This window comes from Pongo pygmaeus, chromosome 5 (assembly GCF_028885625.2).
Source record: "Pongo pygmaeus isolate AG05252 chromosome 5, NHGRI_mPonPyg2-v2.0_pri, whole genome shotgun sequence".
NCBI classification, from domain to species: domain Eukaryota; kingdom Metazoa; phylum Chordata; class Mammalia; order Primates; family Hominidae; genus Pongo; species Pongo pygmaeus.
The window spans coordinates 105,177,359-105,201,153 of NC_072378.2; the positions used below are offsets into that span (position 1 = coordinate 105,177,359).

General features: G+C 41.2%; 1 protein-coding gene across 1 annotated transcript in view; it reads right to left on the reverse strand.

Moving 5' to 3' along the window:
* Positions 1–4,042: 4,042 nt before the first annotated feature.
* PREP (prolyl endopeptidase) overlaps positions 4,043–23,795 on the reverse strand; it is a 121,564-nt gene continuing 101,811 nt past the window's right edge. Inside the window, exons 11-15 of the mRNA XM_054491549.2 lie at positions 15,112–15,248; positions 11,785–11,879; positions 8,738–8,869; positions 8,041–8,197; positions 4,043–4,777 (exon numbers count right to left, since the gene is read on the reverse strand). Of these exons, the coding sequence (XP_054347524.1) occupies positions 4,483–4,777; positions 8,041–8,197; positions 8,738–8,869; positions 11,785–11,879; positions 15,112–15,248 (816 nt within the window). The 3' untranslated portion in view covers positions 4,043–4,482. The remainder of the gene's footprint in view (positions 4,778–8,040; positions 8,198–8,737; positions 8,870–11,784; positions 11,880–15,111; positions 15,249–23,795) is intronic.

The following is a 23,795-nucleotide window of genomic DNA, read 5'->3' on the forward strand; positions in this document are numbered from 1 at the left end:
ACTGCCCTGCTTTTCCCTAGGCTCTCCTGCCATCAGTTTCCCACAGGGTTGTCGGGTCTCATCTCTCAGTGGCTTCACCTGACTGAGCTGCCTGCCATCTCCAGCCTATCCTCCAGGCCGCGCCTGGCTTCCTGTTCCCCCCACACTGGCTTCCTGCTCTTCCTCCAAAGGCCTGGCTGGTTCCTGCCTCAGGCTCTGCCCATTGCTGCTGTCCCCACCAACCCCCAAAACTTTGCCCATTGTTTGTCCCCTCATTCTGTTCGGGTCTTTGTTCAAATGTTGCTTCCTGAAAGAGGCACCCTGACCTTGACTCAAATAGCATTCCTTCTCATGGACTATTCATTTGCCCCACTTTGTTTCTTCACAGCTCTTTTTATTCCTGTTTCTTGTTAATTCCTGAATTATACTTTCTGTTTATTATCTTGTTAATAGACTCGTGGGTATCTTAGTCTGTTTAAGCTGCTATAAGAAAATACCATAAACTGGTGGGTTGTCAACAACAGAACTTGCTCTCTCAGAGTCCTAGAGTCTGGGACATCTAAGATCGAGGCACTGGCAGATTTGGTGTCCGATGAGGGTTGCTTCCTGGTTCATAGGCAACACCATCTCCTGTGTCCTCACATGGTGGAAGGGATGAGGGGGTCTCTCCTTGGGCTCTAATGTAAAGGCACCAGTCCCATTCATGAGGATTCTGCCCTTAGGACCCATCACTTCCTGAAGGCCCTGCCTCCTAATACCATCACTTTGGGATTTACGATTTCAACATATACATTTTGGGGAGGATATAAACACTCAGACAATGGCAGTAAGAGAGCTGTCTCGGCTGGGCATGGTGGCTCATGCCTGTAATCGCAGCATTTTGGGAGGCTGAGGTGGGTGGATCACCTGAGGTCAGGAGTTCAAGACCAGCCTGGCCAACATGGTGAAACCCCATCTCTACTAAAAATACGAAAAGATTAGCCGGGAATGATGGCATGCACCTGTAATCCCAGCTACTGGGGAGGCTGAGGCAGGAGAATCACTTGAACCCGGGAGGCGGAGGTTGCAGTGAGCCCAGATAGCACCATTGCACTCCAGCCTGGGCCGTAACAGCAAAACTCTATCTCAAAAAAAGAGTGCAGTCTCCAAGGCCCAGCTCCTGGGGTTACTGCCCTGCCTGCCCACTTCCTGGCTGGGGAACTTGGACCTTTGCCAAGTGGGGAAAAGCTATTATGTGCTTCCTAAGGTTGTGTGAGGACAAACATTCATCCACACAGAGTGCTTGCAGCGGGTGGCACAGGGTAAACATGAGCAAGATAATTTACCATCTGTCTCCTCCCTGGAATATCAACTGGATGAGGGCAGGACTTTTTCTCTCTGCACCTTCAGCCCCTGAGATATGGAGGCAGAGAATGGCTCAATGTTCCTCCTTCATGGGCCTCAGTCCTCATCCCACTGGCCTGACCACCCCAACAGTATGACCTTTGCCTCTTTACAGCAACCCCCACAGCTTTCCAGCCTGTCCTTAACCTGCCTTTGAGTCTTTGCAACTCCTTCTGGGCATTAGCTATGTGGCCTGCTGGGAACTTCCAGTGGCTGGTAAAACTGACAAACCTTGAGAGACTGGTGACAGGCTTCCTTAGTTGAAACTTATCCTTTTCAAACTTGTAGCACCATTTGTGTGTAGCTGCTTAAGCTTTAGTGGGAGTATTTAAGAAACATGATTAATTGGAAAGTTTTACAATATTCCAGATAAGTCCATAGTGAACGTAAATGTGATTTTATCTTACTAAGGTAATAAATGCTCTGGTATGCTTAGCAAGGCCTTGTGACAAAGCAGTGAGGCCACCTATGCAACATGTACAACTTTTTTTTTTCAAAACAGTCCTAAAAAAACTAAACATAGAAGTCCTCTATGATTGAGCAATTCCACTACTGGGTATGAATCCAAAAGAAAGGAAATCAGTATATGAAAAAGATATCTGCACTCCTGTGCCTACTGCAGCACTATTCACAATAGCCAAGATAGGGAATCAACCCACATGCCCATCAGCAGATGAACAGATAAAGAAAATGTGGTACATATATACAATGGAATATGATTCAGATGATTCAGCCATGAAAAAGACTGAGATCCTGTCATTTGCAGCAACATGGATGGAACTGAAGGTCAATATGGTAAGTGAAATAAGCCAAGCACAGGAAGACAAATATCCCATGTTCTCCACTCATGTGGGAGCTAAAAAAGCAGGCAGAGAAAGGGAGGATGAAGAGATTAATGCCTACAAAAAAATATAGTTTGAAAGAATACCTAGTGTTAGATCAGTAGGGTGTCTATAGTTTACAATAATCTACTGTGCATTTCAAAATAGCCAGAAGAGAGTAATCATAAGAAAGAGCCAAAGGGCGGAGCACAGGATACAGAAAAGTAGGATCAAATAGAGAAGAATCCCTTAGAGTTCTGGGTAGGAGCCCAATCTCAAGTCTTATTTCTAATGTTTAAAGCTCCCCCCACTCCCCAAAATACCTTTAGTTGGTAGGATTAGTTGTCCTGTTAAAATCTAGACACAAAAATTAGGTTGGAAAAGAGAACTCCTAACTGGAGGCCAGTCATGCTAGGCATTAAAAACATATTACTGTATTCCTCCTCCTCATCAGTTGCTAAGTGACATTTGGGATTTGAACCCAGTCCTGACATCTGAAGCTCACACACTACACACTGTATTTTCTGCTGTGAAGCAGACCTCAGAAAGTATGGTTAGATTCTGTGCAACCTTGAAAATGCTCTGGACTCAGTGGGTCCAACTCAGCTATTTGTACTTCACACAACACAGCTAGTCTAGGAAAGAGGCTGCCTCTGGCTTGACCGTGCAAATGTATTTTCTTTCTTTCCTGCCACACTGGTCAGCAGTTACACCAAAGCTAGCTAGTATCAGTATCTGAGTAGATGGTGATGACGACAGAGTCTCGGCATGCAACACTAGCTGCTGGCACACTTTGTTTCCAGAGGGGTTATGGTGAATCATATATTCAATGACAGCTGTATTATGTACAGTACTAAATAGTAACGGAAAACATGATTCCAGTAGAGAAAAACCAAGCCATACTGTCTTTCAGTATGCTTGGTATGCAGTGATATGCTTGATAGAAAATGGTATGTCTAATTTTTGACCATAACTTGAAAAGTAGAGAATGAGAGAGTGCTCTTAAAAGCACATACATATACAACTTGGAAGATGAGACTTACTTGGAAAAGTACAAATTATTGGAATAATGAAGTAATCTTTTAAGCTATTTTATATAAGGTTAAGATACTATATAAAATAATTATTTTTATCATATCTGATAAAGCAAGACAAAGGGGAAAAAACTGTTTTAAGTTAGGTCAGCATTTCCCAAACTGCAATAGGAACATTGTTTCATGAAATGTTAAAATATATGCCTTGAAAAAAATTTTATGGATGAAAGTTTAAGGAATAGTGTATCTTAAAAATCTCGGGGGTGGGGTGGAGGGGTGGGCAAACCAAAACTTTTTTTTTTTCCCAGTAAGTATGACTATTTCTATTTCCAGGAGTGATCTATGTGGGAGAAACAGCTTGGGAAATGCTGAAATTTCTGACTGTAAGATATACTTGGATATATGTATCTGTTTGGATAATTTACTCATGTGATCTCTTGGAACCAAGGATCCTTGGATCCAAGGAACTCTGATTTCTAGGAATACTTTGTAAACAAATCAATACACAAATAGGTGAATAATCTGAATTTTCCAGCCCAGTGATTTTTGAAAGGCGGCATCCAAACCAAAAGAGCCCCAGATCAGATTTTTACCCAACTAAGTGGTTGGTTAGTGTTTATGACAGTGAACCCCCTCTGACAGCTTCATCACCTCTAACAGGGGAGATGGAATGGATGAACAACTTATTTTCAAAGCTAACAAACATTCTATGACTTAACTGCTTGAAAACTAACTTGTTGCAGAAAGGTGAAATGCTTTATTCTCACAGAAAACTTCACTTCTGGAGTTGCCCCTCAATATGAAGAAACCGGAAGTAAAAACCTGTCATTCTTAAATAACATTTATTATTGTTGCAAAGAAGTCTTCTCCATGAGAACAGTTCTCACATTTATTTAAAGATATAGAGGTTATGGATATAGATAAGTATGCCCGACTATGATCCTTAATTCAGCAATCTAATATTCACAATGTGTTTGTTGCCATTTAGCTATTTATCCAAACATGCCTTTTTTAAAAAAACCAAAACCAAAAAAAAAACAAAAACCACATGTGCCTAGACAGGGTGGAAAAAGAAACGCCAAGGGCTTGCTAAAAAGGAGAAGCCTAAAAAAGATAAAATTCCCACGGCAGTTCTGTTCAACTGTAGTCTGTGAGTGCAGGAATAATGTTCCCGTGGGGAAGCATTATGCCCAGTGGTTTCTCGGTTTCAACGTGGGAAAGCCCTTGAGGTTTTCTGTCGCTGTCAGGAGGAAGCACGAAACTGTTTATGGAATCCAGTCGATGTTCAGGCACCGCGCTATGAACGCAAACATGTCTGAGACTTCCTCTATCACTTTGGCTGTGGGCTTCCCCGCCCCGTGGCCCGCCTTGGTGTCCACGTGGATAAGCAGGGGGTTGCTTTGCTTCCTGCTGCGGCCCACGATGTACTGAAGGGTGGCAATGAACTTCAGGGAGTGAAGCGGGACCACGCGGTCATCATGGTCAGCAGTGAGGAGCAGCATGGACGGGTACTGGATGTCATCTGCTTCTGGTAACTTCACGTTGTGCAATGGAGAGTATCTGGAAGGCAAAAACACCTTTGTGAGGCTGGAGAGCAAAAGTAGAGTTTTATGGCACAGGGACCTAGGTAGTTAATTAGCAGTGAGGACTGCAGTTAACTAGTATGTGAGTGACCACCACAGACTGTGCTTGCATTACCATTTAGGCCATGACTGGCAAGGGCTCCTGGAAACTGGGGAGCTGTGTCATTTATGTGGCTCCAACTTTGAAAGACTGTAAGAAGGGAGCCCACAGGTCTGTTGAAACAAACAACCCAAATCACAGGCACGCTTACTGTCTCTTAAGGTGAGTAGTTTCATATTCTCTAGGCTTTTTTTACTGCTACAAAGTGGAGTAATAATTGTCATTATAACCACACTCAGTGGTTCAAAAAAAGTCCAAGCCTTTGTTTTGTTGAGAAACTTGAAATCCATAGTATACAATAGCTTGCTGCCCCTTTAATAACATCTATAAAGCCTGTATTCCAGGCTCAGTTTTGCAATCTTAGGAAGAGCACATGTCCTCTCCGGGCCTAGTTTCTTTGTAAACTGAGAAACCTGGATGGACTGCTGAGCCTCCTGCTGGCTCTCAGTCTGGCAGAAAGCAACAGCCTCTGCCAGAGGAGGAGGGCACCTTCTGAAGTACAAGGCAAGTTTCCTGGGTAAGTTAACAAAAAGGGTGTTAAGTAAAGTATAAAAGTAATGTTGGTTTTAACAGTGACTGATAATAGTGGAAATATCTGGATATTTTTTCTTTACATTCTCCTAATAGGGGTGTTATGTTTTTCAATGTATTTAACATTAATGAATAAAATCAACTGTTTTAGTAGAGAGTTTTATTTTGAAGGGTAGGTAAATAGTGAAAACAGTAAAAATTCTGCTCAGTTAACCAACTTGAGGCCAAAACATTCTTAGGCTCAGTTTCCCAACAGATAAGATGGAGATCTGTTTTCTGATCTCATTTAAGAGTGTTTTTTGACCAGCCCCATTCTTCCAAATATGGGTTAGTTCTAAAAAGAAACAAGTTTGGAAAACCCTGCCTGTTAATAATAATAATCTCCCCCTTGGAGATTCACATGCAATATTTATACATTATCTGTAGGAAAAAATACATTAGGCTTTATTTATCACCCAGCCATTCAAACTTGGAGCTCTAGCTCTTTTTTGGGGAAACACCTTTTACTAATTCTGGAAGGTGCTCCATGAGGCACAGCCCCGGGGGCGGGGAGGTGTGCTGGGCTTGAGGACCTCCCTGTAGGACCCTTCCTAGCTAGTGTGGGCTGAGTTCCACGCTCATTTTACCAGCAGCAGGTGAAACGTAGCCCTGTGAGAGCAAGGTTTGAAAACTGAAGAAGGAACATCATGGAGAAAAATATTGAGAACTTTTTTTGTTTTTAAATTAATTTTGAAAGTATTAGGTGTCATCTAATATTCTTTTGCCTTCAATTAACTCAGTATTTTCAAATGAGTTTAAATAGGACTTGTTTCCCTACCTGCAAATTTTCTCTAAGTTAGATATTCCTTCTTCAAATATATAGCTTCTACCAATGTGTGTCAATGAGGCCTGCATGCACTGAAAAGTAGTAACTTTCATAGTGAACTTTGTTTCCCCTTAAAGTATCCAGTTAAAAAAATTCAGTCATTTTAAGTATATTTCAAACTGGAGAGGCTAGCCATAAAAAGCAAACAAAATGAAAGAACAAACTTAAGAAACTTGGCCGTGTACGGTGGCACACACCTGTCGTCCCAGCTACTCAGGTGGCTGAAGCATGAGAATTGCTTGAACCCAGGAGGCGGATGTTGCAGTGAGCCGACATGGTACCACTGCACTCCAGCCTGGGTGACAGAGCAAGACTCTGTCTCAAAAAAACAAAACTTTAGAAACTAAAATTATTTTCATCAAAATTTGTAGTTTACTAACAGGAGGAACAGGTTTCTTGTGCCAGTCTGAGAGCCACTCCTAAACACTGCTGATTAAAAATAAAACTCTTACATATGGGGAATGAAGGGCCAAAAAGAAGTTTCATTGTCTGTTTACTCACTCATAGTGGTTGCAGGATACAACGGAAGTTGTGTAAGATTTCAATAATGCAACTTGCAGTTTCAAACATATGTAGCTATATTGAGCATAAAAGAAGTTTAATTGTACATGAATATATTCCTTTTTTTTTGAGACAGGGTCTTGGAATGCAGTGGTGTGATCTTGGCTCACTGTCCCCCAGGCTCAAGCCATCCTTCCATTTCAGCCTCGCGAGTAGCTGGGACTACAAGCACGCATCACCATGCCCAGCTAATTATTTGTAGAGACAGTGTTTCACCACATTGCCCATGAAGGACTGGTCTTGAACTCCTAAGCTCAAGTCATCTACCTTGGCCTCCCAAAGTGCTGGGATCACAGGTATGAGCCACCATACTCAACACCCCCTTCCCCTACTCTTGACCTGCCATTTCAGGAGCATATATTCTTTCTTTACTTAATTTAGAAAAGGAAATCCCATATATTGATATAAAGTATAATAATACCTTTTGATTGCTACAGTAACAAATTACCACAAATTTTAGCAGCTTGAAACATCACAGACTTCTTATCTCACAGTTCTGTAAGTCAGCAGTCTGGATTGGCTCAGCTGGGTTCTCTGCTCTGGGTCTTCCAAGGTCAAAGTCAAGGTGTTGGCTGGTTGGACTCTTACGGGGAAACTCTGGAAAAAACCTACTTGCAGTCTCGGGATGTTGGCAGAATTCAGTTTTGTGCGACTGTGGGACTTAGGTCCCGTTTCCTTGATGGCTGTTGGTTGGGGGTTGCTCTCAGGTTCTAGAGGTCCCCCTTCCTCCATTGTCAAAACCAGCAATGGCAGGCTGAATCCTTTACAAGCTTCCAATTTCTCTGACCTCCCTTTCTGCTGCATCCTTGACTCCAGCCAGAGAATGTGCTCAGCCTTTAAGGGTTATGTGATTTGGGACCCCTCAGATAATCCAAAGAGCAGCAGATGAATATCCTGCTCCCTCCCAGCAAGCAGTATCTAGGTAAGTGTTTGAATAACCAGGGTAGGAATCTTGGGAGGCCATCTGTAGAATTCTGCCCTACCACATTTTTGTAGTTTGTTGCTTTTGTTCAAGACCATATTAAATCAAGAAAGACAAGTATGTAGTCCCATCTCTTCTCCAGTAGATTATATGCAAATGCAAGACACTGACAGTGACAGAGCTCAAGCACTAATCCTGTTGTGACTGTGTTCAACTTTATATCAAACCATTTACAACATATATACATCAATAAAACCTTACTTGACAAGCCATTCAAAGTGTTGTTTGCTGTCCGAGCACCCATAATCAGTGGTCCAAGCATGGCCGATGGTATATTTATGAAACTTCAGCATGTCCATTACTCCAACTTGGGCAATAACACAACCAAAGAGGTCAGGTCTCTGATTTGCACAAGCAGCTAAAAGCCCAGAGTAGAAAGAAAAGGGAGGCAGTCTATCATTAAACATCTACATAAACAAAGCAAGGCAATACTTACATGCTTCCAGAGCCCTGGTTGCATTTATCCTCACAGCACAGGAGGAAACCATCAGAAATCACCTGCCCAATAGCCCCAAAGCTCCCTACCCCTCTGATATCTGTCAGAGGGGGTGGGGATTCTCATCAGTAATGGAGCTTTACTCCCCAAAGTGAATCTTGAAAAGCTTGAGGACTTTCTGGAAACCCTGTATCCCCTCCTCCCATCCCCACTTGCTTTCACAGTGATGAGGGAGATTAAGGGATTTGTTCAAGCTCTCAGGACCTGCTCAAGGCAAAATAGGGTCTCTTCGTATGTCATTTATCAGATGCCCAAATACAAATGGTACAAATGGGTTTTGCTCTCCTTATACCACTTTGTGGTCCTATCCACAAAGTAAATCAAGAACTGCCTACAGATGGTGTATCTGAAAACCCCAAGAGGGCTAACTAGTAAGTAAAATGAATAAAATCCAGTACTCACCCACTAAAAGGCCTCCATTTGAACCTCCATTAATAGTCAGCCTCTTGGGAGATGTGTAACCTTCCTTGATCAGATACTCAGCAGCACACTGAAAGTCATCAAAGCAGTTTTGTTTGTTGGCCAAGATACCACCTGTAGTGTGCCAAAGTGGAAGATAGTTAATTAACAAAACATAAAAATAAGTTTAATCTAATGGGAATTCAAATGATAGAGCACAGTTTCAAATGCTGATTAACTTAAAAACCATGGGTTAACAAACACTGCATTTTAAAAAAAAAGCCTTAATTTAAGTTCTGTTATGCACTGTGGAAATATATCATCAATACCACAATGCTAATCCATATGGTGGATCTGTATTTTTCTAAAAGCCTCTAGAACTTAAACGGGAAATGCCCCAAAGGGAACAGATGGTTGGTTATGAGAAAAGTATGATAATGAAAGGATAGAAGCATGGCATCACAAGGAACCTGTATTTTGGGAAGCTGAACTTACAAATATAAAGCAAGACCTGCAGCAGTGTTTAGTCCTCTAGGTTGCACCCGGCACCCGAGCCGGAGCTGGCCGTGGGAGTGCTCGTGCCTCCCCCTCCCGTGAAGACGGAGGTGGAAGTGTTCTGCAGAGGCACGCTTCCTGCCCCACCTCTGCAGGAGTCTGACACGGTCGGTGATGGGGAGAAAGAAATTCCCCAGTCTTGCCCTCGGTTATTAATGGAAAGAACAAAAGGAATCGGGTGGTGAGGTAGTGATGCGGCAGAGCATCACATTATGGTTTCTCAATTCCAGAATGAAAGATCTTCAATGTTTCCCCAGAGAATCTGGGCTTTATCATCTGCAAATCATTCCAGTGTATTAAACCAAACAAATTACTTGGAGAAACATTTACAGGGCCATGAAATATCTATAAGTAAAGGCCAAAAGTCAAAAGCATGTCCTCAAAGGAACAGATGTCTGAAATAACGGCCTTTGAAATGAACAAAGAGCAGACACAGATCTAATTAGATATCTGAGATTAACCACTTCTGCTGAAATTTAATTAAAGATAAAGCAGTGCTACTGAAATGTTTTTCATATCAAAACAAATGTTATTAAGATTTCAGTAAGAAATTACCAGTGAATTTAGAACAGCTAGGATTACTTAGTTACTAGGAATAACAATATTTTGGGTATATGACTATATTTTAAAAAGAGCATTAAATTTTGAAGTCAACAGAATGGAATTTAGATTTACCAGTGTATCATATCCTAGGCTATAACTGGAAAAGGTCTATTTCTGGTCCTTTCATCATGGCCTAAATTTTGAGGAAGTTTATAAATCAGTCTAAACTTAGTCTACTGTTAGCCTTAGTCAATCTTGAACCTGCCTAATCCCAAGACTGGAAAATAACTTGGTTCTAACTAATAAAAAATGAGAGAGCAGACTAGGAGCAAAATTACTCTTCCCTCTCAGAGCATGGTGGCATCTGATGACCAGAGGGGTTTTCTGGAAAATAATGCAGTTCTTTCAGGAGAGGATCCCAGGATCAGGGGACCATGAGTAGGGGGTATGGTGCATAAACTACATACAATTTAAATAGGAAATCAGGTGAGTCAAGGGGTTCAGAATTAGCACACATATTTGGGATCAAACATATGGTATACAGAAATTTTATCCTCTTATCACTCATCTTTTAATATCAGTTTCACAGTATGATTTTAGTGTAAACTCTAATAGCAGCTCAAAATTATGCAATGAATTCTTTGCAGTTTCAAAGACAGTCACAATCAGTAGTTTCTGGGGATGACACCTGGCAACGGTGGACCAGATGGCCGGCCAGGGGCACTCACTTTCACTAAGGTGCACTTGAGGAGTCTGCTGTCAGCCCCTGGGGTGCATGCTGGATGCCCAGGGGTCATTTCTAAGCCTTTCCTGTATATGGTACCTAACAGGTACTTACGGAAATCTCTTTACAACAGGTTTACCCTCATGTTCGCTGATTTGATTTGATGCAAAAAAATCCAGAGCCTCAGGCCTCTGGTTTGGGATGGCATAGGAAACAGAAGAGAGGTACAGATATCTTAAGGGTGGTCTCTGATGCTGAGGAGACCCCTCTCACCTGGAGCTGCTGACCAACCCCAAGCACTGGGGGCCACCCTGGTGTCCTGGTAGGCCTTATTACAAATGATGGCTGACAAGACTGGGGGAAGCACAGAGCTGGTGAAGGTGAAGGTGCTTTCCCACGTCCTCTCTCCCCCAAAGACACAGGACCAAGACAAGTGAAGAACCTCTTCAGACCACTGGTTAGTCTATGAATTCAATTTCAGATACACAAAAGCCTGGGTGAGGGGTGCTCCACATAGAAAGAAATGGAAGAGATGCAGCTTTAAAATACAGACGATCATTCAAAAAAATTGTGACCATTTGGGGTATAAAGTTGGGTATTAGTCAATCGGCTAGAATACATACTTCAGGAGGCCAGAGAATGGAGATGGAATAAAACTAGAAAAATGACTGTTTTTGTGTCTAAAACTAATGCATGATAGAGTCACAGCAGCAATGCTAGGAGGATGAGATTCCTCAGCAATGCCGGGAAGATCTGAGAAAACCAGCAGGAGGATGCCCACACTGGGAATAGAAAGCTCCAAGATTGCTCCTTTCTCTTAAGAGAAAATGACCTGCCTTGACTTCTGTTTCAAGACAGTCAACTAATGCTAACCTATAAAAACAAGGCTAACAAGAGACAGAATAAATACCAAAAAGCTCTCCAAGATTCACTCCTGACAGTGATAATTAAAAACACAACCGATGAGTTGTTAAAAAACCCCAAAATAACAAGGAATGCTTCTGAAAAATATGTACTTCATCTATTTATTATTACAAAGGAAAATAAAATGTGAAGTGAGTTGTTTTTAAGGGGGGAGTGGTGCCTGTGTCTGATAATATCCTTGTTTTTCATTCGTCTAGCCAAAAAGCTTTCCTGCTCCTAACCCCTTCAGCTCATTCAAACAGGAAGGATCAGCACAACCTTAGCTTTATGTCAGACTTGTGTTTCTGTAGAGAAAACACCTCACCTTTATGCCACGTCTCTCCATATTCGCCACCTCCTCTGATGTTGGCCACTGCCAGGATACCACCCATGTGTCTCACAAAAATAAGCCTGGAAACACTGAGAAGCAATAAAAACAGTTAACCTTCCATTAACTGCCTAGTGAAGACCATGCTCTCTCTCTCCATCTCAAAAAAGTGTATGCCCAACACCACTCTGAGTAATATCGTCTAAATAGGAGCTTGACATTTCTTTTATTGTTCGATTAAAGTGAAAAACACATAACTTCCTGTTAATACTTAACTGCAAAGCTAAGATGTATACATATTTTTTGAGACAGAGTCTCACTCTGTCACCCAGGCTGGAGTGCAGTGACACAATCATGGCTCACTGCAACCTCCACCTTCTGGGCTCAAGTGATCCTCCTGCCTCAGCCTCCTGAGTAGCTGGAATTACAGGTGTGTGCCACCATGCCTTGCTAATTTTTATATTTTTAGTAGAGATGGGGTTTTGCCAAGTTGGTCAGGCTGGTCTTGAATTCCTGACCTGAAGTGATCCGCCCACTTTGGCCTCCCAAAGTGCTGGGATTACAGGCGTGAACCACTGCGCTCAGGCAAAGCTAATATGTTTTCACGAGCATTCAGTGTCTTATTTTTCTACATTGATAAATATTTCACTACACAATTCATAATATAAACAGAGAAAAAAACAAAACACTGCCAGCCCAGGCATGAATGGTGCTGGGCTCACAGGAGGACCTGATAATGGTCCCTTTTATCATTTTTTGAGTAACTTTCTCCAAACTGTTTAAAGTTGGAAAAAAGAAAAGCTTTTTCTGGAATATGGATTTTAAAACATGTTTTCCAGTTCTAGAGAAATTTCTATGGTAAATTAGCCAACATGGGGTGTGCAAGAGGTAAAGGAGATCAGGAATAGAGTTCTCAGGGCCAGAGGATATTTTCTCGAGATAAGCAGAAGAAACTACAGCACAAACCCTCTAGGAAAGAGCATTAAGTCCTTTGGAAAATTTGGATTTTGTTTCCCCCTTCTCTTTCCACTGTGACGCTAAAAGTACTGAGTGACATGCTGTTAATTAAAATTAACTGTGCTTTGAGAACTATTTCTGAGAACTGTGTCACTCTTTTAGTAACTGGGGAAACCATGGGCTTCTATAAACTGAAGGCTCTCAATGGTTTGAATGCTAATTTCCTGAATATTGAGGATGAACAGGAAAGGTCAGATGAATTAGGGTAGATGTATCAGACCATCCAACCACACCTTATTAGCCAAATTGATGTTTGATCACTTGGTCCTCTCTTCAAGACTTTCATGCATCTCTGATGGTCTCTCCTGAGACTACTATTAAATGCACTGGGTTCTGGGATGAAAATGGCCCCGGGACTCATCTCTTGAATCCCAACAGGGCAGGCTTAATAAATGCTTGTTGCCCAAATGAACAAAGGCAAGTGGTTTTAGCTACAGTAGATCCACTCGGGAATCAGTGTTGTCTTGATCCTGGCCCACCTGCTGGGACCAAGGGAATGGGGCTCGAGGTGACTCATTGTCACTGATGAAACACGTGTTCACTGCCCCACACTCAAGCATCACTGTGAGTTAAAACTGAAGCCTGCATTTTAATACTTTGAGTGATATAAGGATTAGGTTAATATAATAAACCCCAACATTTATCGTCTTGCTTTTTTATTTTTTCAAGGGGCAAGGTTGCTCTACCTGAGGCTTGCATTCTTAGACTAATAATCACAAAGAATAATATGGCATGTAATATTAACATATAGATATCAATGTGTTAATATTACATATTTGTTATTACAATCATAACAAATCTCATTGCCTGGGAAACTTTGGAAAGAGATGGGAAGTCCCCATGTCTGGAATGTTGCCTGGTATATGGTGCTGTCAATATAGAATGAATGAACAGCAACGGTTATGACACTTTTCTAACTAGTTTCCCTGCATTTACTCATATGATGATGCCACATATATCTTTCGAAAATACTGTTCTACATCGTGATTTTACACAAAAACCTCCCATCAGCTCCTTGCTAACAAAAGGATAAATGCAAACTCTTCAGCCTGATTCAAGGTCCACAATTTCATTATAAATCACTTGACGGCAGGCATCATATTTCGTACTTCATTAAATCTAAAATAATGAGCTGCTACAGATATTGAGTGCTCAAAACAAAGTACCAGTGTTCTTGTATTCGACTTCAGGACAGATGGTTGAATCTATTCTGAATTTATGTCCTGGTAGTCACCAGTCCATGAATCTCTTCCCAAACAGAAAAGATCCTGGATGAATCTGTGAATCAGATTTCATATGGGGTTCTATTTAGAAGCTGGCTCAAAGCTAGTCTTGCTGGTGGGAAACTCCTTGTTTTTATTAAAAGTGCTCAAAGCAAAGTCCACTTTATACTAGCAATGGGATATTAAAATCAAGTTTGCAAATAACAGAGAAGATATTTATACCAACAATAGCAAACATATAAATGTAGAATTTTCTCCCTGAATGTAGTTATCTGGGAAATAATCACAGAAACAGCACACAACAGTCTAAAATAGATGATGTAACAGTATACAGAAAACATTTATGGTTGAACGTTAAGACAGTCCATTTTAAGACTCTGCTGGTGAAAAATATCAGCTAAGAAATCATTCCCTCTGAAGAGAACACTGAAGGTAGTGCGGTGGCAGCAAATGACAAACACTGAAGAAAGGAGCTTCCTTTAAGACCTCGACTAATACTAATCTTCTGTAGTCATGCAGCCATAGCCTCCCCATCCAGTTCCCAAACAACCTATTACACTGAGGACATTTTTGGTTGTTTTTCAAGATCAGCTTGAAATGATCCTTCAATTCCTGGTCAACATTTCAGATAGTTAACACATAATCCTGCCCATCTATGAAAACAAGCAGCAAGAATTTTGTAAGACTGTAATTTGAGATGGAGTTTCGTTCTTGTTGCCTAGGCTGGAGCGCAGTGGCGTGATCTTGGCTCACTGCAACCTCTGCCTCCTGGGTTCAAGTGATTATTCTCCTGCCTTAGCCTCCCAAGTAGCTGGGATTACAGGCATCCGCTACCACGTCCAGCTAATATTTTTGGTATTTTTAGTAGATACGGGGTTTCACCATGTTGGCCAGGCTGGTCTTGAACTCCTGACCTCAGGTGATCTACCTGCCTCAGCCTCCCAAAGTGCTGGGATTATAGGTGTGAACCACCACGCCTGGCCAGTAATGTATTTTAGAAAGTTGATTTAGTAGCGCACTCTGGTTTGTTTCCACTCTATGGAAAAGACAAAATACTGGCACTCTGAGTGCGTTCCGAGCTCACCTGTAGTTGGGTGTGATGGATATGTTGAAGCCGCCATAGCCATATAAGAAAGCGGGATGAGAGCCATCCAATTTTATGCCTTTTTTATGCACAATGAACATTGGAATCTTCGTACCATCCTTGCTAGGGTAGAAAATCTAGAACATAAGAAAGCAGAATATAAGATTTGGCATTACTTAGTAAATACTGCATGCTTTTAAATGGGAAAAATAGTAAATTCTCTCTTCATGATGTACAGTAGCCCAGTGAAAACCTAGCACCTCTAAAGGGCTATTTGGTGAAGCATCTTTCAGTTTTTATGGAGAGAATGTAGAACAGTTTAAAGAGCCTGCGTTTGAAAACAGGGAGACCTGCATTTGAATTCTTATTCCACAACTATCTTGCAGGATGCCCTTCACACATCATTTATCCTCTCCCAGCCTCAATTCTGCATCCCCACATGTGGCCATTGTGTCCACCTCTCTGGGCCTTCCCAGGGCACGCAGAAAACAGGCTTTCCACTCTCTGCTCCTTCTCATCCCTCTCAGCGCTGGGAGGGGCAGATTTGCCATCCTGCCAAGCAACTCAATCTAGTGAGACTTATATTCCAGAAAACAAATTTCATATTCAACTTCCTCTCTAAATGTTAAGATGCTCAAGACGTCATTTTTCTATGCTGAACTACTAAACAAATGCTAGCAGCAACAAAACTTATTAGCTTAGAAAGTTGATGAGGAAAATCATAGAAATCCTATTATTCCTGGTTAAACAAAGACCCTTCTGTCCACTATTGATAATTAAGGTTCATAAAGCCTTCTTGAATCTGGGCTACCTCTGGCAAGTTCAAAGTAAACATCTCCTTATCCTTTTGGATAAAGGATTTTTAAAAAAAGGCATAAGGAAGGGAACATTAAAAGCTAGTCAACTGATAAGCCATAGAATAAATATGCCACAAAAAGCTGATAATGCTTTTTTTTTCCCGAAAGGAAAGCTGTGAATAGCTTTCTCTTTGTGTAAACATGGTGTTTTTACCCCCCAAACAACCCTTGGAAAGTGCTCCAGTTTGGAATCATCTTGTTGACCTTATGTTCCAGTCATGGGCATAAGCCTTTACACTTCATGTGACCTGGAGCCATATTTTATCCATAGCTTTTTAAGGTAGCAGTTCTGTTGCGCAAAGTTGCCACAAAGTCCATAGAAATAACCATGGTGGGGGAGGGGCGGAGGGGGAGAGCGGGCAGGGATGCAGATTTAGAGACAGGAGTTATAGGACCATGATAAACGCTTGCAATCTGGTAGCTTTTTGAAACCTGCCAAGAAACAGTAATATAAAAAGCATTTGTTTCGGACTCTGCAGAGAAATACTGAGATATACATTTAAATTTGGCATCTGAGGAATCATGGAGAATACACTTCAGAGTTCAAAATTATCAGAGGGGATACAGTTTTATTTAAAGTTATTTAGTGCCAGTTAGCAGCCACCAACAGAGTGTAACTGTGTGGGTAGGTACAAGTAAACACGGAGTAAGAGGAACAAGTTCCAAGGGACTGGCTGGGATTAGTGAGCTAAAATACATAGCCTTCAACTCAAGAGCTAGAATTCAGAGCACTATACCCACAGAGGCAACAGCATCAATGAGCAAGCGAGCAAACCGTCTCACATGATGCTACCTTCACTGTTCAAAAAATCATCTGTTCAAAAAACCAAATTCCCTCCAACTACCCCCAGCTTCTCATCTAGTTTCAAATCCAGGTCCAGCTGAATTCTCCCCAGGCTGACCCCTCCTCATGTACCCTGATCTTCGTGCAGCCAGCTGGACTGATACACTCCTCATCCCAGCTGACTCTCACACCCTCCATCATTCCCAAAGTGCTCTCTTGATGCTTCATGACAATTCAACTTCCTCCTCCCATATCACTTTTCTTGCTACCATCTGTAAGATTTCCAGTATCTGACAGCCAGCCTGCAACTCTCTTATCTGACTCCAGGACAAAGGCATCCTTGGAGAAAACCACTGAAAGCACAAAGTTCCCATTATCCCTGTAGTTGCAGAAATATATCCAAGCTTTAAGTTGGTGTGGTTCTAATGCTAAAAACAATATTTTGAAAGCAGTCCAAAATGAAAGGACATTGTGAAGATGACTTAATTGTGGGCAAGAAAACTCCTTACAGGAAGTTTCTTTATTTTAGTCTTGAAATAAACATACAGGCATACCTCGGAGATATATTGATTTTTTGGTTCCAGACAACCACAATAAAGCAAGCGATACAAATTTTTTGGCTTCCCAGTGCATATAAAAGTTATGATTACACTATACTGTAGTCTATTAAGTATGCAATAGCATTGTCTAAAAAATGTGCATGCCTTAATTAAAAAATGCTTTATCGCTAAAAAAACACTAATGGTTATCTGAGACTTCAGCAAGTCATAACCTTTTTTGCTGGTGGAGGGCCTTGCCTTCGTGTGGATGGTTACTGATAGATCAAGGTGATGGCTGCTGAAGGCTGGAGTGACTGTGGCATTTTCTTAAATGAAGATACCAATGAAGTATGCCACACTGATGGACTTTTCCTTTCATGAAGGATTTCTCTGTAGCACGCAATGCTGTTTGTGATGGTTAATATTAAGTGTCAACTTGATTAAATTGAGGGATACAAAGTATTAATCCTGGGTGTGTCTCTGTGGGTGTTGCCGAAAGAGATTAACATTTGAGTCAGTGGGCTGGGGAAGACAAATCCACCCTTCATCTGGTGGGCACAATCTAATCAGCTTCTAGTGAATATAAAGCAGGCAGAAAAACATGAAAAGGAGAGACAGGCCTAGCTTCCCAGCTTACATCTTTCTCCCATGCTGGATGCTTCCTGCCCTCAAACATCGGACTCCAAGTTCTTCAGTTTTGGGACTTGGACTGGCTCTCCTTGCTCCTTAGCTTGCAGACAGCCTATTGTGGGACCTTGTGATCATAAGTTAATGTTTAATAAAATCCTGTCCTTCTAAGAGAACCCTGACTAATACACTGTTTAATAGCATTTTACTCACAGCAGAACTTCTTTCAAAATTGGAGTCAATCCCTTCAAACCCTGCCACTGTTTTATCAATTAAGTTTATGGAACAAACTAAAACCTTTGTTGTCATTTTAACAATGTTCACTGCATCTTCACCAGGAGTAGATTCCATCTCAAGAAACCACTTTATTTGCTCATTCCTAAAAAGCAACTCCTTATCCATTCAAGTTTTATCATGAGATTTCAGCAATTCAATCACATATGCAGGCTCCACTTCTAATTCTCGTTCTCTTGTTATTTCCACCACATATGCAGTGACTTCCTCCATTGAAATCTTGAGCCCTTCAGAATCATCCAGGAGCGTTATAATCACTTCTCTCAAACTCCTATTAATGCAGATATTCTGACCTCCTCTCATGAATCATGAATGTTCTTCATGGTATCTAGAATGGTGAATCCTTTCTAGAAGGTTTTCAATTTACTTTGCCCAGATCCATCAGAGGAATGTATGGCAACTACAGCCTTACAAAATGTATTATTTCTCAAATAATAAGACTTGAAAGTCAGAATTACTCCTTGATCCATGGGCTACAGAATGGATGTTGTGTTAGCAGGCATGAAAACAACATTCACCTCCTTGTACAGCTCCATCAGAGCTCTCGGGTGACTAGATGTGCCATCAATGAGCAGTAATATTTTGAAAGGAATCTTTTTTCTGAGAAGTAGGTCTCAACAGTGGGCCTAAAATCTTGAGTAAACCTTGGTGTAAACAGATGTGCTGTCACCCAGCTTTGTGTTCCATTTCTAGAGCACAGAGTAGATTTACCACAATGCTTAAGGGCCCTGGGATTTTCAGAATGGTAAATGAGCACTGGCTTAGCCCCTAAGTAGAAAGTCAGCCTGTCCCCTGAAGCTTTGAAGCCAGGCACTGACTTCTCTCTCTAGCTGTGAAAGTCTGAGATGATATCTTCTCCCAATATAAGGCTGTTCTGTCTACATTGAAAATCTGTTGTTTAGTGTATTCACCTTCAACAGTGATCTCAGCTAGATCTTCTGGAGAACTTGCTGCAGCTTCTACATCAGCACTTCCTGCTGCATCTTGCACTTTTATGTTATGCAGACGGCTTCTTTCCTGAAACCGTATGGCCCATCCTCTGTTAGCTTCACACTTTTCTTCTGCAGCTTCGTCACCTCTCCTAGTCTTCACAGAACTGAAGACAGTTACTGTTTTGCTATGGATTTGGCTTTGGCGAATGTTGTAGCTGGTTTGATCTTCTATCCAGACCACTCAAACTTTCCTCATATCAGATATAAGGCAGTTTTGCTTTCTTATCATTCATGTCTTCACTGAAGTAGCACTTTCAATTTTTTCAAGTTATTTTCCTTTGCATTCACAACTTGGTTAACTTGTACTGAGATAGACCAAAAGCTAGCCAGGCCTCTTGCACATTCTTCCTCACTGAGCTTAACCCTTTCTGGCTTTGACTTAAAGTGAGATGTGAGAGTCCTCCTTGCATTTTAACATTTAGAAGCCGCTGGAGGGTTGTTAATCACCCTAATTGAGACCCAAGGAGAGGGAGTGAGACAGGAAATGGTCAGTGGAGCAATCAGAACACATACAATATTTATCAATTAAGTTCACAGTCTCATACGGGTGTGGTTCATGGCACCACAAAACAATTACGATAGTAACATCGAAGATCACTGATGAGGGATCTCCATAACAAACATAATAATAATGAAAAGCTTTGAAGTATTTTGAGAATTATCAAAATGTGACACAGAGACATGAATAAGCACGTTGTTGAAAAAATGGCACTGACAAACTTGCTTGATTCAAGGTTGCCACAAACCTTCAATTTGTAAAAAAAAAAAAAAAAAAAAAAAAATGCAATTATTTGTGAAGCTCAGTAAAATAAAGTATGCCTGTACATACAATATACATACGTATAAATATTTTATCAAATTCCTCTATGGACACGTGCACACACAGCAGTATTTTCTGCCATTTCCATTTATAGAATGGTAATTGAGACTAAACCTAAACCTCCCTCTTCAATAAAAGGGCAAATAATCTGAGTCTTTTGATAACTATGGAAGGAATCCATGTAAGAGATTTTCGAAACAGCCATTCAAAACAGCCTAGGCATTTTCCATCATGTACTTTCTACTTCTTTGATTTAACCAAAACTGGTTTCCTCCTGAAGCCAGTTTTTCCCCCTTTGTATTTTAATGGGCACAAAGAAGCTCCTTCTTTCAAAGCTTTTCTTTAAGAGGCTTTGGGAGTGTTTCCTTTCTCGTTGCCCTGAATTTGCTGGGTCAGGAGAAGAAGCTAACAAACTCCTTGCTTCCATTTGCCTCCCACACTTGGCCAAGAAGCTCCACATCAGAGTCTACACCAGTGGTTTTTGAGCCTTACTGACTGGGCCTACGTATCTGTGAAGAAACTGTTAAAAACAGTTTTCCAGGCTTTATCCCCAGAGACTCTGATACGACAGGTCTAGGGCAGAGCCCCCAAACGTGCAGATTTAACACATATCCTACATATTCTGTGGCAGGTGGATCTGGGCTCAAAACACTGGTCAGACTATCTGCTTTTGTCACTTCCTCTTTCCTTACCAATTAATATCAACTAAAACCAGAAGTTTTCCCAAAATTCTTGATCATTTTAATACAAGTCTCTATACTTCTCTTTACCTGGGTCTCCTGTGATTTCCCTCAGTGACTTTAACAGTGAAACCTGTCCAGCATCCTCACCTTAGAGATACCTGAATGCCTCAACACCAAGACCTTAGTTTCCACCCTACCCTAGCCGCTGGTTCCCTCCAATGTTTGCTGTGTGTCTATTATGTGCCAGGGACCGCACTCAGCCCTGGAGATGTAAAGAAGGCGAGCTGCATAATCCCTGCCCTCATGGGACTTAAGAGTCTCCTGAGACAAACTAACAGCACAACACTCACCCATCACCTTGGTTATACCTTGGCCCTTAGAGCCTGAATTTCTTCTGCAAGGAACTAGGACAACCCACCTTGTGGCTCCAACTTGCTCTTTTGCCACTTTTGTCATTTCCTTACCCCTGGGATATCTGCTTTTATTTTTTTTAAAAAACTCTTATGAAGACATTCAGTTCTTCATATTCTCTCAGGCTGTCAGCATCGCTTGGGCTTTCCTTGCCCAGCTTGGGACCCTTGGGCAGCTCTTTAAATGTCACTAAATCCGGAACTCCTCTAATTCTGACCCTAACCCATTGGATTCCTTCTCCTCCCTCGGGCTGCTGGACACTCAGGAAATGGCAACTTGCTTCATTACAAATGAATACTTGATCTCAGCTGGGCTCTGAACTTACGTCTTATGTCTTTTCCTTCCTCAATGTCTTCCATCTTTTTCCACCTAAATCAATTCCAGAGTAGTTTCCAATATTTTCCTTTTTTTTTTTTTTTTTATTTCTGACACCACCATTTGCATCCTTACTCTCTGCCTCTGGCCTTGCCTATCCCTCACAAGGTCCATCTGCTTGTAGCTCCTGGTAAAGCTTCTGCTAACTTCATTCAGCCTCTGCAACCCCAGAGAAAGGAGGATCGCCCTGTCTTGATTCCATTCCTTACTGCCTCCACTACTACTGTGCTTTTTCAATTATTACAGCTTTTGTTTTTTGGATTTTTTCCCTTTCTTTGGCATATAGATAGACCCAAATTTCTCCTATCCTAGCCAACAAAACCTTATGTATCACCCTGTCTGCCTCTTAAGCTACATCTCCATCTTCCTAATCATTAATCCCGAGTACCCCATACTCACAGCTCACCACTTTCCCACCCCATTGATTCCCATCCCCACCCCTGCTCTTTCAAAGGTCATCAATGAACGTTTCTGTCTTTCTTATTGCCTCTCCATCCCTGCCTCTACCCTGTTGGTGTATGTCTTTCCCAACATTTTCATGAGTGCATAGAGACACACCTATTTACATGTTCAAATACACATAGGAGTTATTATTATATAGTGATAAATGGGATCGGGCTAATATTGGGCTATGATTCATTCTCCCTCCTCTTCACTTAGCAATTTATCATGGAATTCTTTTCAGAGTAAAACACCCAGATTTATCTCATTTAAAAAATGGCTGCCTAATATTTCATTCTATGGATGCACACACATTTAACCATTTTCTCATTGATATTTGGGCTATTCTTTATGTTCTGTGATTGGTAATGATGGAATAAATCCCTTTTAGATAAATCTGGTATTCTCATGGTATGATTTATGTATGATATATTCTTAGACATAAGACTGCTAAATCGAAGTATATGTGCACTCAAAAATTCAATAAATTTGGACCAAATATTCTCCAAAGAGGACTTAACAACTGAGGTGCCCAGTGACAATGTTTGCCTAAGTGTCCATGCCTCATCAGCAGTGGATGTTAAAATGGATTTTAATTTTTACCAGTGTAATAGGCAAACACTGCCATTTCCTTACTGTATTTTTTTTATTAGCAAACATTTTCATAGTCATGTTATATTTTGTCCTTGGAGAACAAAGTATACCTGCTCTTTTATTCTGTTACTTCTCCTTTCTGATTATAGAAATTTATCTTACATTGAAGGGTAGTAACCTTTTCTCTATCATGCTTTGTTTATATTTTGTCCCAGTACACCAACAGTTTTTTTTTTTTTAACTTTAGCTGTGGTGTCTTGAGGTGCAAGAAGGTGTTAATATTTATGTACCCAAATATCTGTTTTTCCCTTTTGGCTTCCTCTCTTATTAAACATTCTCTACTCCAAGTTACAAAAATATTTGTCTATAATTTCATCTTGATTTTTTACATTTATGTTTTATGTTTACATATGGTCTGGGATCTAACTACTTTTCCCCAAATGGCCAACTATTATACACCATTTATTGGAGAATCTGTTCCTTTTCTCTTATTGTTCAGAAATGACATTTTTGAATGGTTCTTTTCCAGGTCTCATCCCTTTCAATCTCTACATGGCAAATGCTTCTTTGGCTTCCTGGGTGGAGTATTTCTCTGGTTCTTTTTCATTCCTCGAAATCTTTTTCAACCTTCCTAATTGATCCATTATTGCCTCCTCTTCCTTCTGTTTTGCAATTTTCTGTACTTGGCTGTCACTTCTCTCTTTTCAAATTCCCTCTTTGCCATCTCAGAGAGCTCCAACAATCTGCTCTATGCAAAGGACCTCCATGTCCACATCTGCAGGCCCATAGCCAGGCATGTGTTTCTTGGAAGTCGCCTGTGAGGGGCTGGTAAAGAAGCCCATCAAGTTGCCTAGGCTATGGGGGTTCATGATCTCATGTGGCAGATGGCCTTTTCACATCTCCAAATCAACGTGCCCAGATACACCTGTGTACACGCTCCTCCATGGGCCTCTTACTTGGGCTAATAGCAACACTCTCTTCTCAGCCACTCTACTTTCAACCCTCAGGATCATCTTGTGCCAAGGCCCCCTACACCCAGGCACCCATTTGGTCATTTGGTTTCACAAGCAAGTGTCTTCTCTGTCATTTATACAGGCAAACCAGCTCAGAGCTCTCTACTTCACTAGCATCATGACCAACCAGTCTCCCTGACTCTTCTCATTGGCTACAGTGGAGTTGTGGTAGGAATATTAGAACCTTAAACTATTATTAGTAACATATAAAATGTCATTTATACATATATATAAGAGCCATTAGTGCTTGATAA